At 51.5% G+C, this 16059-nt stretch overlaps 1 protein-coding gene across 1 annotated transcript in view; it reads right to left on the bottom strand.

Annotated features, from left to right (window-relative positions):
• Znf423 (zinc finger protein 423) overlaps positions 1–15760 on the bottom strand; it is a 302753-nt gene extending 286993 nt beyond the window's left edge. Inside the window, exon 1 of the mRNA XM_042277351.2 lies at positions 15407–15760. Within this exon, the coding sequence (XP_042133285.2) occupies positions 15407–15446 (40 nt within the window). The 5' untranslated portion in view covers positions 15447–15760. The remainder of the gene's footprint in view (positions 1–15406) is intronic.
• Positions 15761–16059: the final 299 nt, after the last annotated feature.

Raw genomic sequence — 16059 nt, 5'->3', positions numbered from 1 at the left:
GTGTTGCCTCTTCCATCTGCTGTGCTCTAGCCTCGGAGAAAGCCCTCCAGACTTGTCCCAGTCCCCCCAGTCACACACACCCCACGCTCCCACAGACTTTCCTCCACTGGATTCTCATGGGTGGAGACAGCGAGATTTTTCTTCTCCTCTATCCACAGCAGAGCTGGGCCCAGGCACAGAGAGGCAGCCCTGGGGTCAAAGGCAAAGAGGATTGTCAGCTTTCCTCTGCAGTTCCCTCCCATCTCGCCACGTCAGCTGTCCCATCACCCACTCTGTAATAGAGTCCTCCTGGAGGACCAAAGTCAGATAAGCAGATCAGGCTCCCAGTGAGACTCAGCCACCGGCAGAACTGTGTACTCTGCCTAACCATCTCACTCCAAAGTCCACTGTCAGCTCCCTGAAGGCAGGTACCCAGAATGCCTCTGAAATGGCCATCCAGCTCAGGCAGTACCAGCCATCCACCAAATGAAGCAAACTGGGTCTGCCGGTCGTCTGCCTGTAGTTTCTTGAACAAGTGCACTCAAGGGCTGGGGACGTAGTTCATTAGGTAGTGCTTGCCTAGCATGCACAAAGCCAGAGCTTGGATCTCTGGCATACCATAAACTAGTATGTTGATACATGTTGGCAATCCCAGCCTTCAGAGGGTAGAGGCAAGAGGACCAGAAATTCAAGATCATCCTCAGCTATCATGCAAGTTCTAGGCCAACCTGGAATACCTCAAAGTATTTTTTGAGACCCTATAAAATAAAAATTTAAAAAAAAAAAAAAAGCAGGCGGCCCTATGCCCATATGTCCAGCCTCTTTATGTATTCCTGCATAATGCAGACACAGCATAGTTCAGCGGTCTCCAAGCTTGTCTTCAAATAGGGTCTAGTCCTAGCTGCCCAGCACTGGGCAACTGACTTACATCCCTGTGTTTCTGCTTCTCTCTGTGTAACACACGAGGGATCAACAGTACCTGCCCATAGGTGTCTGTGAAGCTTGGATTGGTGTGACTCGTTCAGAACAGCCCTGGCCCCTAGGAAGCAAGCAATGGAGGGCACAACCCAAACTGCTGCCTCTGACCTCCTTAAGCCCCGCCCCAAAGCTGGGGGCCAATCCCTGCTCTAGGACCCCAAGGTTCCCTAAGGTGCACATCTGGCCCGCCGGCTTCAGCCCACCACCCACCACCGGCCGGCACCCTGCTGGGGTCGCGACGCCGCCCCCGCCGGGCCTGAGCCTCTTGAGGCCTGAGAGTGCCGGATCGGCTGAGTGGCGGGGCCCACCCGGAGACGCGCGAGCGGCGCAACCCGCGCCTTCCCAGCCAGTCCCCCGCCGCGGCCGCTTTGTGCCAAGCCCAGACTCTGAGTTACTGCGCCGCAGCCATGGAGCCCTCAGCGCGGGGGGCAGCCGGCTCGTTCCCAGACGGCGCCTCAAAGGAGTCCCAGGGCCGCCTCCACGGGCAGGAGGGTGGGGACCCCAAAAGGGCCACGTTCCCAAGGCCACCAGGCTTCCCCAGGTCGTGAAGCAGAAAGGGCCCCGGAGCGGCGGCCCTGCTTCACCTACACTTACCCCATCCCCCTACCTCACTACCACCACCCCTCCTTTCCCCCAACTACCTCCCCACCCCCATTTCTTGCCCTATCTATCCATGACTTCTTCTCTTTCAACCACTGCATCATTGTCTTTCCATCCCTCTCTGATGTCCCTGGACCCAGATCTCTGAGGCAAGCCCACAGACAGGCTGCAGTGGGCCCAACTCCCGCCTCTTGTCCTGTAGGTCTCTGGTATCCCCGACCCAAGGCGCTTTCCACCATCAACACCACTATCCTCGGGTCACAGCCTGGCTTGGAGAAGGGCCGGATTCTGGGCCAGGCCTCTGAGGAGACTGAGGAGCCTCCTGGCCTCATTTCCCCATCTGTCAAATAAGTCTGGAATGAGTCCACTGCCAGGTGCTGGGGACAATGCAATGACCAGACAGAGGAGGTACTCTGCTGGATGGTTCTCACAGGGTTGGGTCATGGCCTGAGTCCTGCCATGGCTGTTATACTGAGAGAGGCCTGTGTGTCTGTGATGGAATGGAGGACATGACATTTTGGTTCCTGGGGCAAGAATAAGACTCAGAATTCTAAGCCCAAGCCGGTGACAGCCCTAGCTGAGCTGACCCATCACCCAGGGAGTCTCTCTGGGGCCTGGATTGCAACAGAAAAGCCAAAATGGACTGAGCTAATGGGGTTGGTAGCAATGAGCAGGGAGGGAGCTTAGGAACACCCAGCCACCTCCCCCAGTCTCTCCCAGCCCTGTGGGAGTAATATTTCCCAGGCCCCCTCCCATCAGAAACCCCTGTCGTCTGGACACATGTCCCCTCCAGGATGGTCCTGTCCAGACAGCTTCTCCCAACCCTTCCCTTCTGAACAGGAAGTGTGCACTTGCCGAAGCCTCTCCCCCAGCTATAGTGAACTTACATGTGCACCTGTTGCTGGAGCCTCGGCATCCACAGCAGTGCTGGCACCGAGTACATGCTCAGGAAACACATGGGATGCATGAATGCGCGAGCAAACAGCCAGCAATAGTGTGGATCCTAAAAGCCTTGAAACTCAAGCTGAGATGAGAAGATCCAGCAACAAGCAGTCTAGTGGACATCACAAACCATTAGGCTCTCTGAGGGACTCTCACACGAGCATTTCAAAGGACCAGGAAAGCTCTAAAGGTTTGAGAAAGTCACAATTCTGCTTAATCCAGTGTTGCCAAGTGTGTCTGGCCACAGGAGACATTATACCACTCATAACCACCATTTCCTAAACAGTTGGAAAGGACCTGCTTCTTTGTGCTTACAATAGGACCCAGCCAAGCACAGCACTGGGCACACAGGAAGTGCTCCAGAACATCTGAATGATGGATACAGAGAAGCCACACACAAAGCCCACCACTGCAGTGACCAGTGACTCTCCCCCTGGCTGCTGGCACCCGAGGCTCACTCACACATTGCGCAGGCGTGCACATGCGCACACCTTGACTCCCACACACGTGTACAAAGATAGAGAGGCACACTTGGGAAACACGCTGAGAAACACAGGCATTTGCATGCAAGTCCACACACCCACAGGAACACAGAACGGTGTGCACAGGGATGTACAGACTCTATGGCAATGTTCCGTCCTCCCAACAAACATTTCCTGTGCCTGGCCAGTGATCGAGAGGGCAGAATCTGCAGGGAATATGGAGAAGACAAGCCATGGTCAACGCAGCAGCAAGTTCCCAGGATGCCTTGCTTTTCTCCCGGGCACAATTCTGTCACAAAGTCACTGCACAACCTTGGACACCTGACTTGCAGCTCTCGGAGCACTTCTGACCATCCTCATGAGAAGGGTACTCAGCTGAGGAGTCATGACTAAGGTTTGTTGTTAAGAATCACTATTGCCGGGCGGTGGTAGTGCACGCCTTTGATCCCAGCACTCGGGAGTCAGAGGCAGGTGGATCTCGGGGTTTGGGGCCAGCCTGGTCTACTCAAGACAGCAAGGGCTACACAGCGAAACCAAAGCCCAGATTCAAGAACATCCAGACCCTGTCTATGACAGGCACACCTTGTGTCTGCATACGGCATTCTTTAGATGTTAGCTACTCCTGGTGGTGTGATCCCGTTCTCGAGGCACAAATAAAATGCTGGAGTCTGCCCCTTCCCCTATCAAAGGAATTCCCTCTGTCTAGCCCATCGAAGCCCAAGGCCTGTGCCTCTCTCTCCCTTGGCTGCCCTGTGTCTAATCCAGCTTTCAGGGTTCCAGACCTTTCCCAGCATGCCTTCCACTCGGTCCCCTCTGAATCCTCCTCTGAACCAGGCTGAGTCTCACCTAGGTAAGATGTTCAGGATGTAGGAAGAGTGAACACAACAGAAGAAAGAAAAAAGGGATGGGGACAGGGGACTAAAGGATGCAGGGGGGAAGGCAATGCCCCCACTCCTAAGCAGTGCCCATAAACATGAGAAACTCCACTAATAAAGCAAGTGCAAAGGAAAACAACGTGGGATTTCTTGGCAGTCTGCTTGGCAAAAAGAAAACAAAAACAAAGAGAGGAAAGAAACCCCGTTTGGGCAAGGAGGAGGGGAAACCCGCCTTCATGCACCAGTTAACGGTGGGCTAGTCGGTATGACGTTTGCAAGTCAATTTGGAAAGAGCTACCCCATTTTTCAAGTGAATACTCCTCAACCCAACAAGAAATGCTCAAACAAGAACACAAAAATCTGTAAGTGCGGATGCTCCCTGCATCAATGTGACAGCAAAACACTGGAGACAATTACACAGCCCCCAGCAGCGGACTGTGCGTAAACTCCAGTGCCTTCTGGCTGTTGATGTGGAGACCCACAACACGAACATGGTAGTCACTTCCATGCTAACAGTCTTCAGCCCTGGCTGTGCATTCAATTTACAGGAAGCTTTAAAAAAATAAAAATAAAAATAACCAACCTGGGACCTTATCTTCAAATTTTCTGGTTCCAGGTAATATCACTACTACTTCAAGTACCTAAGGAAAAAAAACTAATTATACAACAAAGGCTAGAAACCCACTGCCATGTGAAAATAACAAGTGAGGGGTGGCATGGTCAGGTAGCATAAGATACTATCTGTGTGCATTTGCAGATGTTCCAGATGTCCTGGATACAGGCACCCTTGAAAAAGTCTGGGTGAGATGATGACAACCACTGTCCCCAGGAAAGAAAGAGAATGAAGACATCTTGAGGCTCGGAGATCTTTTACTTGGTTTTAAAGATGTGAGCACAGCCAGCCCCAAAGGGCAGCATTCTGCAGAAGAGAGGAAGTAGAGCTGACTCCCGTTCCTACAGAGCCAGGGGCTTCTGCAGCCCTAGAGAAGGCAGATTTTTCTGCTGCTTTCCAGGGCTGCCAGGATAATTATAAAGCTAGTGACCACCGGCTCTGACTGGAGCTGGCTAAGATTTGTCCTCCAATCCTAGTTCTTCTGAATGACCTTGGACAGGGTATTTCAATGCCACAGTTTACACGTCTCCAGAACAGAAATCAGTCAGGGAGCTGCTACAAGATTCATATGAAGGAACAAATGGGATGGGATTGTACACAGCTGACCTCACATGTCTTCTTTGTGGCTCTGGATGGACCCGTGTATGGCCTGGTCATTCTCTACCCTCATCATCCCTGGATGAAAAGGGCACCCAGAGAACCAGCTTCAGTGACACTTGGCCGAGCCCCTGGGGCCAAGGGTGCCCACATGGCTGGCACAAGTGTCTCCACAAACTCGAAGATTCTCATACAGCTCAAGACACCCACACCACTGCCAAGCCCTACGCGCCATCTTCTCTTGTCTCTTATACCCCTCAACCTCCAAACTGGCAGAAGAGCAGGCCAAGACCAGCTGCCCACTGCAGATTCCCTGGAACAGGCCCTTTGGAGTCATCATTACCAACCCATCACATCAAAAGGTAACTTGAAAAAAAGACCTAACTCTATCTTCCTGTTATTATATTCCTCGTTATAAAGCCAAAACTCTCCTATGTTTACCCCTTTTTATGCTTTTGAGTTAAAAACTATACCTAGGCTGTATGCAGTAACACCCATCTACAACCCCAGCACTCTGGAAGCTGAAGCAGGAAGATCTCAAATTCAAGGCCAGTTGGCTACACAGCAAAACCATCACACACACACACACACACACACACACACACACACACACACACACACCAAAGAGCTGAGGGTGTAGCTCAGAGTGTATAGCCTAGCATGTGCAGGGCCCTGGGTACAAGGCTCTGGTTTCAGTTCCACCACATAGCATACAATAACAACCCAACTAGTTCCATCCCCTTCTAGTCGGGAAAGAGACACAGTCTAAAAACTGTCTTGCCCAAGGCCTCAGAGCACGCTTTGTAACCTCCCTCACCCCCACGGTAGAAACCAGGTTGACTTTCAGAAAAAGGGGTCTTCCTTTTCTATCCTAGGTGACCAACAGGACACCATTACTGTTCATGCTCTCCTTCCCACTTCTTAGTTTCAGCCCCCACTCCTCACTCCAACCACTGCTCCTGGGGCAAACCCTGGAGACAAGGAGGGTGCTGGAGACCCCTAATAGTACGAAACTGTAGAGTCCTGGCTAGCTCCAAAGCAACCAGGCATTTCCAGTCTCGACCCTGTAGCTCTGCGGCAGTTCAGTGTGGGCAGCATGAGGCAAGCACTCCACTTTGCTTAAAATTATTATGAAAATCTCATACTAAGCTATCGTTTCTAAAGTGCGCGGAACAAGAAATGGTGGCTACAGAGAAGCAAGAACAGGGAGAAAATGGCACCGGCCACTCCCAGCTTCAACAGGCAGAAGGCTCACAGCCCTCCCTCAGCAGAAGCAGAGGTCTCGAGGGAAGGGGGAAGGAGGACCCTGCCTCAGATATGGATGCCAAGAAGTCTTGCTCTGGCCTTAAGACAATGTGTGCCCCAGCCAGTCCACCCCCTCACTTGTTCACTCCCCCACTGATTAATTCATTTACACATTTCCCACACACTTATTCACACTCCCCCACTGATTGATTCATTTACATATTTCCCACACACTTATTTACTACTCATTCACTGTTTACCCGTTCATATGTATTCCTTCAACAGCCAACATATTTGCTCAATCATAGGTTTTCAGACCCACAACCCAGGCAACCAGGTAAATAAAGATCATATATAAATGACTATGGAGTCCCAGATGCCCAACCATGTGTCCACATCTCAGTAAACACTGTCACCTGAATAAGGCCAGGTGGAGGCTGCCACCTCTCAAAAGGGCTGGCTCTGAGTACTAAGGACTGCAATGCTAGGAAGCAGAACCAAGACTATCACAGCTAAGTTAGGGAGCCAGACAGCTCTACAGTTAAAATTCAGTGTACAGATGTGCAGGGGGCGTGGTCTCCCGGGGAGTGAAAAATGTGCCAGTCCAGGCTGGATGAGACTAAGGATGCCAGGAACATGGAAAGATGAGTTTCAATCCAAGGTTGCCCTTCATCCAGTGACTTTCAGGACTGAGGGACCCAATGGTAAAAGAGCAAAGGCCTGAAACTTCCCAGTTGTGCAGGCGGCTGATTCCTCCATGATGGACAAGGGATCTGTGGAGGTTAACTTGGGCACTGCTCACAGGTCCTCAGAGACACAGAACTCCGCAGCCTCCACCCAGGTGACTACAGCCTACCCCTCTTTCCATCTCTCTCCTCTGGGACCCCACTCTTCTCCTGCACCTTCTCCCTGGAGAGCCCCTGGAGCTGGTGATTGCCTCTCCTCTCCCTAAGTTCCAACCTGTAGCCCCTGGGGGTTAGGGACAAAGTTCTGTCTCCTGCTCAGGAACCAGAAATATCCTGGTAGCTGCAAGGCCCCACAGCACCTGGGCCAAGGGTCTAAGCTGTGGCAACCACCCCACCTGGCTGCCTTGTCCAGCCATGTCCCATCCCTTCACCAAATCCAGATGGTAACCACTCTGCCTTCAAGCAAGTAAAACTGCGTACAACAGGAGTCAGAGGAGCAGTGTGTTTTATTTAATTAAGATCAACAAAATTATTAACCCTCAGAGCAGGACAGGATTGACAATACTGTACAAAATAACCCTGTCCAGGTAATGAGAGGGCAAATCTCAATTACAGGAAAGGCAGAGGTAGAAAACACACACACACACACACACACACACACACACACACACACACACACACACACACACACACACCGGAGAATAGCAGATGCTCTGTGCCAACACCCATACATATGCCCACACTGGGACTCTCTAAGATTCAAAGCAGCCATTCCACAGAGCTGATCCTCCCTTCTCCTCTCAGGTGAGCCAGCCTGGAGAGCAGGCTGGGTGACAGGCAAGGACTGTATGGGTCCTGGCAGGTGGCTGGGATCTGGCTTACATCGGGTCCTGGTCTAGTCAGGCCCAACCAGGATCCATCCCCAGAAATGTGTCCCTGAGGACAGGACTAACGCTATAACACTGACGATGACCACCAGACCACTCAGCAGCTTCTGCCCCACCCAGCACAGGGTCACCTTCTATACTATAGGGTTTCACTGCGTATTCCCAGCTTCCTTGAACTTGCTGTCTTAGCCAGGTTGGCCTAGAACTCAAAGAGATCCTCCTGCCTCTGCCTCCTGGAAGGGAAGGTGTGGGCCTCTAATTTGCAGTCTTATTTTGCTCACACAAAGGTAGGACCACACGTCTGCAGGAAGTCAAACTCTTCCCTGGGCCACGGCTTCTCTTACTGTCCCCACACAATGCCTCAAACTGTCTTGCAGGAAGGAACTTCCAAAACAATAAACTCTAGAAGCCCCACGGCCCAAGGAAAGCCTTTCACTTATGTGTTCTCCCTCCAAAATGAACCCTCGAGGAACATGGGAGTGCTTCACACATTCCTCCTCTCTCTCAGGCAGTCCCTGGCCCTTAAGTGATATCAGCCCCAGCACCCCCATTATCTAGGAGAGAAAAGTGGCTGTTAAATTAGTGAGCACATCCGCAGAGCCCCATTTTATATCCCAATTCAGAAGATGACATGAACATCTGCTTTCACTTCAAGACATTAATTTTCAATTATTGGAGAAAAACAAAATTAGTCCTGACAAATTGCTGGTGAATACTGGCTCTCGTCTGGTGGTTCACAGTAACAATTTCAGGGGCCACAATTACTGTCCTAGGACAGACTCTCCTGATGGATCCCTGTCATCTGGAGTCCAGGACAGTGGCAGCTTCTCACTGGTGGTGCTCTGTCAAGGAACAGTGAGACACGGTGCTTCCACAGGCAGGTGCCTGCCTCGCCCATGACCAGATTAAGGAACCAGGGAAAAGACAGGGACAGTGAAGTGGGAGAATGCCCTGGAAAGCCACACCAAGGCTTTCCTCCTCAGAAAGAAGATTTTGAGGCCAAGTCCTCCTGTGTCCAGAACAGCCTGGAACCACCTCGTGAGACCACCTCAGAATGTGATAAGCCCTCTGCAGTGGGACTGGAGAAAAGTGCATGATTCTCCTACTGAGATCCCTCTACCCTGACACGCACGGTATTACCCAAACTCTTTGGGTCCTAACCCCCAACATCCAAACGCTTACAGATACTGACGAGCAATAAAAAAAGTGCTTGTCAGCTAGAGTGGGGGCACAAACCTACCGTCTCAGTACTGAGAAGGCTAAAGAAAGCAGAAGGAGGCCAGCCTGGGCTACACAGCAAGATCCTAGCTTGAGAAAAAATGTAATTGACGTTAGGTGTGGTGGCACACGCCTTTAATCCCAGCACTCAGGAGGCAAAGGCAGGCAAATCTCTGTAAATTTGAGACCAGCCTGGTCTACATAGTGAATTTCAGGACAGCCAGAGCTATGTAGAGAGACCCTGTCTAAAAAAAAAAAAAAGTAATTAACACTTTTTGCCAGGGTCCCATGGCAAAAGAAAAGAAAGTCTCAAAGGAAAAAGGGAAGAAAACTGAATTTGCCAACTTCAATGACCCCCCCAATCCAGAAAATATTCCACTTGATAAGAGATTATCAACACTTTAATCTCATTTGTCAGGCTTTTTATGTATCTTGGCTGCTATCGTTAACTGTATCAATAAGAAGCCACGGAAATATGAATGAGAATTCCAAAATAGCCGTGTGGCGGTCTTTCACTGTGACTTGTCACCAATGAAACCAGAGTGTGAATCGAGCTACCGTGAGGAGATTCTGAGGTTGGGAGGCGTGGACGCGAGTGAGGGGAGGTAACCAGGAAGGAAGGCAGGTTAAAAAAGAAAGAAAACAGAGCAACAGCAACAAAGGAAAATTCTATCTTTCGGAAGAGAAGGGGAAACGTTGCGACTTCCAAAGTCAACTCGGTAACTGAGCTGACATTGTGTAATTGACTTTGCAAGTAGAACAACAGCAGTGTAACAAAGAAAATGTCAGTGTTTTCACAGCGCTAATCTATAACGCTGGGAGGCCCTCCCGCTGCCAGCCAGGGCTGACAATACAATAGCTTTCAGAGGGATATTACCATCATGCTTTTATTCCTGACATCAATCAAGACAAAGAGAATCCTTTTCACAAGACATTAAAAATCAAACCTTTGTACAAGAAGATAGGTAAAACACCATCCTCCTTAAAGACAGCCATGAGGAGCAATCAGCTAATTGGCATCCTTGAAAGAGGTAAAGTATTTTTATTTCCTGAGTGTACAACCCCAATCGTTGGCTGCCCCAGACCCTGGCAGGTAAGCTAGGAATCAGAAGTTTCCGTCCTCATCTCCCCGACTCCCTTCACCCTTCCTGGAGCCCACAGCAGGCTTACAAAGCCAATAGCCAGTGCCCAAAACTTCAATCAAGATATAACCAGCGCGTGCTTTGTCAGGCCATTTGGGGTGCAAAGCTACCCCGGAAGGATTCTACACATATAGTACCCTTGTAAGCTGATAGGCATTTGCGGAAATTGTCAAATTTGCCAGCAAACACATATGGGGATTTTCCCAGCTACTCATAGCAATGGGGTACCCAAGTAAGTCTCCACGGTACTCTCTACAACAAGTACACTAGACCCACACATCTGAAGGAATCCTAACCACAACTGTTTTCAAGGCATGAGAGCAGTAAGTCGTGTACCAAGGGCCAGGCTTGTTTTATGCAGGATCTATACAAAGTGGGTTCCTAAACCTATTCACTGACCTTGACAAAAAGATCAAGACGCAAGGAAGCCTAACCACCTTCGATTCCATGACTTCAAGACAGTTTGAATGCCTGGGTAACCGCAGTTGATGACATAGAAAACAGCAGATCCAAAAGCAGCCAAGTGAGCAGGGCTAACGCTCATGAGAGCATGTCATCTACATCCTTCCCAAACTAACCCACCCAGCCACCCGCCCGCCAAGGGGTGCCCTAAAGGGTGCCCACCTACACAGGGTATGGACAATTGTGATAGAAGAGGGACCTCTAAACTGGAATGTGACTGGCCCCTCTGACACCTAATAGACAACGTAGCAAAAGTGTGCACTTGAGTCTGATAACAGAGACTGAGATATTATGTCGGAAGCATCTCTGGCAGAAAAGGGTGTTTTCACTTTTCAGACAAAAGTGGACACCTTTGTTCTATCTGTCCAGTATTGAAACAACAGGTGCTCTTCATTTTGTTACAAGATGACAAATTCTAAAAGGAAAAGTCATCCGAAGGCTGCCTTGAGGATTCCTTCTCCCACTACCACCTCAAGCAACCTTCCTAGAGCCCGGCAGCAAGCCTGCACCGCAGCCTCAGTGGTGGGCTCCTTTCGTTTACACATCCAAATGAACAGTTAAGAGAAATCAATGCATCTAATTGCCAGACTATTAAATCCAACATCAGGGGAAGAATTCCACAGCCACCAGCTTAAGAGCTGGCTACTGATATAGCAATTGTTGCAACTTTCTATTACACTGAACCAGATCTCCAGCCTTTCTGTCTCCAGCTAGAAAAGCTACGCTCTTAAGATGCTGTGCTCCAGTTTCCTCCTCATGTGGTCCCCCTCCTCCTCTCCTAACATGCCACAGCACTGCCAGGGCTGGCTGGTTCTACTGAATTGCTGTATGACTGCAAAGTCACCGGCATTTTGCACCTTTCCTGGCGAACACACACTAGACACCTCACAGTTAAACATTTAGCAAGATTCTCCTGCCAGAGGCACATAGTTATCTTATTTTATTGCTTATTAAGTTTTTTGCAAGGAAACAGGTGTAAGAACCTAAACAGCAATTACTAGATATAAAGGATATTTTCTAGAATGAAACAGGCCCTTTCAAAGCCAGGAATCAGTAACTTAATTGGTGTGGAAGGAATTAAATATTAGGATTAAATGTCATCAACCTGAACCCAGAGAAAGCGAAGGAATCTACAAAGGATTTGTCTTGCCCTTCCTGCAAGATCATGTACATTTAGCCAAACAAATCTCAACCATTTACACTTGTGTGTGGTCTCTGCTGAATCAAGAAACCTGTAACCTCAGAACGCCTCTATTTATTACATCTCAATTATTTCCATGGAAACAGGCACAATGGTGAACTACACTGTTCCCAAGTCCCTAGACCACAAAATTTATAAGATGGACTTCTGAGGAGCTCAGGCTGGCAAGAGAAGACAAAGAGAGAGAAGGACAGAAGCCACTAGTGGTCATTTTGGACGGGAGGTGGGGCATGGACACACCTAAGTGCTAATTAATATTAAGAACTGTAATTAACAGATAGTTGCTAAAATGAAGAAAATCAACAATAGTACAAATTATTTAAAAAGTTTTTAACTGAGGCTGAGGAAAACATATTCATTTTCTAAAGGAATGAGGGGGTGGTTGCGTGGAGCCTAAGGGAGCCGGACAGTTCTCCTTAATGTTGAGTGACAGGGAGACCTGCTGGCATCGTTACCAAACTACCTGGTATCATCGGCCAAAATAACATCAGTGAATGAGACGACAACAGCCTAGGGAATGAGGCCAAAATCATCAAAGGAAACAAATTGTTGCAACTGCCACACCACCAGGACAGGCATACAAAAAAAAAAGGAAAATCGGTCAGGAAATGTGACTTTTGTAACATTTATGGATTTGTTGGGTGGTTTGGAGGTTTTGTATTTTTTTTTTTTTTTTAACAAAATCACAAGGCTTTTGAAAAACAGGCTGCTCACTCTCTGCCCTCCTGCCTTGGCACCCCCCTTCCCATTGGCTGGGCATCCTCCCTCTAGAGCTGAGCTTTCCAAAGAAGGACAAACATCCTGGAGGGACAAGTGACCCCACTCCAGAGGGAGGTTGTGTCCAGAGTGGGAAGTGACCCCTGAGGCCTGTTTGATTTTCAAAGCTTTCAAATCACACTTTCTGAGCATTCATTCAAAATTGTTACATTTCTGTCTCTCCTTCCTGCTATGGGCTTTCATATTTCCGAGATCAATTACAAATTACGGTCAAGCGACTTTCACAGCAGAATACACCAGGCTGGGGGAAGTCCACAATGCCTCTACATCAGCTCTGACACACAGCGGTAGAGTTGAAGTAGGATAAAATACAACGTAAAAGGCAACCGCTGGTCCTTAAGAAGCACCTTCAAGCATCTTTAAAGGTGAAGACCTTGTGTTTCAAACCCTTGGTGTGGAACAGTCCACACTTAAGCACTGCCTGTGGAATATTGCTTGAGAGAAAGGGGCAGTTCTTGAGAAGCAATAAATCTTTCACCTATTGTAATTCTTATCAATTCAAATTATCTTCTCTCTTAATTCCTCTGTTGGTAAGTGGTCCCATCTCCACCTTATTCACCTCAGTAAAGGTAATAAAAGGCAAAGTACTGAGAGAAAAGGGCTGGAGCAGCTTTTGGAACCGAGTCCTGGAGAGATGGGGTGGGGGTTGGGGGGAGGAAAGGGTCCCCAGACTCCAAGGATGGAAAAGCAATGTGTGGCTGATGTTCCAGAACTTCTCAAAACACCTCCGCTGGTCTGCCTGCCACTTTGCTGTCTCTGCCCATCCCCGCTTGAATTGTTTACTACACATAAACACATACATTTAGGGACAGACACACGTTAAAAATCATTTCAAGGCTCATTTCATGAAAGGCTGAGGCTCAGTTCTAGTCTTCCGCTGTGATCCACGGAGTGTTTTTAGAATTCGGTTCAGACAGTTCTGAAACACCCACCCATCTGTTTGCTGTGATTTGTCCTACCTTTGCTTTCTGTGGCTTGCTGCTTTCTAGAATAAGAGGTTTGGAGACACAGACCGTGTTATAGGTGGGCAAGCTTTGCATCTGCACACACAGACACACAGACACACAGACACGCACGAACACACCAATCTGCTTTTATACATAGGTCTGACTCAAATTCAACTGCCTCAGCTTTCCCCACCAGTAATTCCTATTCTACTTTTCTTCTGGGTTGCATTAAGTTCCTCTCCAAGAACTGAGCAGTTAGCCAAGGAAAGATATCAAATATTATTTCAAAGTGCAAAGCTCTTCTTCCCCGACTCCTCTTCCCTGTCATCTTCTGGGAGTCTTTTCTTCTGGCCTCCTTGTCCCACAATCAGAACTCTCTGGAACCTCCAGTTCTGTGGAGCAAGTCAGGCTGTTCAAGATTGAGAAGCTGGATGGGGTGCTCAGCTACAGCAACTTCTCTCAATGAAAGAAAGGAGCCAGTGCTGAGAGTTAAGACTACAGAGAGGGTGTCGGTGGGACCAGGTGCCCCTGACTCTCCTGGGGCTTTAGAAGGGAGGAGAAGCCAAGGGTCTCAAAACCCACGTGGTGCAGATTCAGCACCAGCTATTCCAACCTTCAGCAAGACTGGCAGGAAGGGAGCCGGCCCCAACGCCTTCCCGCGCAGGCCTCCAGGAAATGAACTTTTCAGAGCAAAGCTGGGCTGTGGCCAGAGGTCATCAGGGGAGCTGGACCAGGACAAGGGCCTCAGGACTTCGGGCTCCATGGTTGCTCACATCCTGCTCCTCTATCATCTATCTCCCAATGCGCCCAGACAGAGTCTGGAATGGATACAAAGCAGCAGGCCATGCCTGCAGAAGCTAGCCGGGGAGGGGAAAAGGGACAGGAAGGACCTGGAGGCCTTCGCAACAGCCTCTCCCCGAGGCATCTGCTCTCCAGGGGTCCCTTCAAACCTCGGACTCTCCGTGGAAATAGAAAGCAAGGGGGATGTGTGTACTTGGCTATCTATAGCTCCTGACAAACGTGCGCACCCTGGGGACTCGGTACAGAAGATAGCCAGAGTGCCCGCGGCGCGGCTGCCCGGGGTGGTACCGGACGCCCTGCTCCAAGGGGCGCTCACAGCAGCCGCTGCGCTCCCCTGGGGACCAGCATCCCGCCGGCGCGGCACAGACAATGAACTCCTGGCGAGTCTCCCTGCCCAGCTGGCCTCGGTGGAGCCGGCAGGAAGTGCGGGGGCCCGGGCCGGGAGCTCGGCCTGGGCCTGGGGCGGGGAGGGGGCGCCCGGCTCGCTCGCTGTCTCCGCGTCCCCGAGTGACCAAAAGGACACCGGAGAATGCAAGCGAGGCCCGGGGCCAACGAAGGATTGCTGGCCTCCAGGGCATCCGTCCTCGTCGCCTCTTCCTTCCCCATGCTGCCGCCGAGATTCACAATCCCCGCCAAGTCGGCCCGCACCCCTTGATTGGCCACGCGGGCCCGGGGCCGGCGCGCTAGGAGCCGCGAGGGCCCCTATGCAGAGCCCCCCGGCCAGGGTCCGGGCAAGAGCGGGCGCCGGGCCGGGAGCTGATCGGCGGGCAGGGTGTGCGTCCTGCCCCCGCCGCCGGCGCCTCCCGCCCGCGGCCTCCGCCTCCGCCTCCGCCTCCGCCTCCCTCCGCCTCCTCCTCTCGGCGCTCGCTCGCTCGCGCGGTCCCCGGCCGCCCGCCCGCCCGCCGGTCCCTCCTCCCTCGCTCTCTCCCTCCCTCCTCGCTTGCTCGCGCCTCCGCCGGGCCTCGCTTGCTCACCTTTCACCGAGCGCGGCTTCGCCTGCTTCCGCCTGGACATGTCCGGGGCTCCGGGCGCTCCGTCGCCGTCCGCGGCCGGCTCCCCGCGCCGCCCCCTGCCGCTCCGGGCAGCCCTTCTCCCCCTTCTCCTCCGCCTGCCTCTCGGAAACTTTGTTTTTTGCAGCCGGGTCGGCGGCCGTGAGGAGCGGACCGCAGGTCCCAGGCAGCCTCCCTTGGGGGGGCAGCCCTGGCCGGCCCAGACCGCTTGGGGGCGGGGGGAGGCCCGGGGGGCGCTCCGGGGCCCTGCCTGTTGCAATGCGGCAGCCGGGGGCTCCGGGTCCCAGCGGCGGTCCCAGCGGCGCGGGGAGTCCGGAGGCCACTCGGCCGAGCCGAGTTATGCAAAAAAAAAAAAAAAAAAAAAAAAAGCCGCCCCCCTCCTCCTCCTCCCCACCCCCCGCCGGCCCCCGGCCCCTGCGGCCCCCTCCCTCTCTCCCCCACACCACCGCCACCCTCACCCTCCTCCTCCTTCTCCTCCGCCCCTTGCCGGATTTTTGTGCAAAGTTTGCAGGCGTCCGGCCACACAGCCCGGTGCGGAGCTCACAATGAACCCATCTGAGGAGGGGGAACGGGCTGGAGCCGGGAGGGTCTCAGGGGGCGAGGAGACCGGAGGCGGT

This window comes from Peromyscus maniculatus, chromosome 5, assembly GCF_049852395.1.
Source record: "Peromyscus maniculatus bairdii isolate BWxNUB_F1_BW_parent chromosome 5, HU_Pman_BW_mat_3.1, whole genome shotgun sequence".
Taxonomy (NCBI): Eukaryota; Metazoa; Chordata; class Mammalia; order Rodentia; family Cricetidae; genus Peromyscus; species Peromyscus maniculatus.
This window is presented reverse-complemented; position numbering and strand designations above follow the sequence as displayed.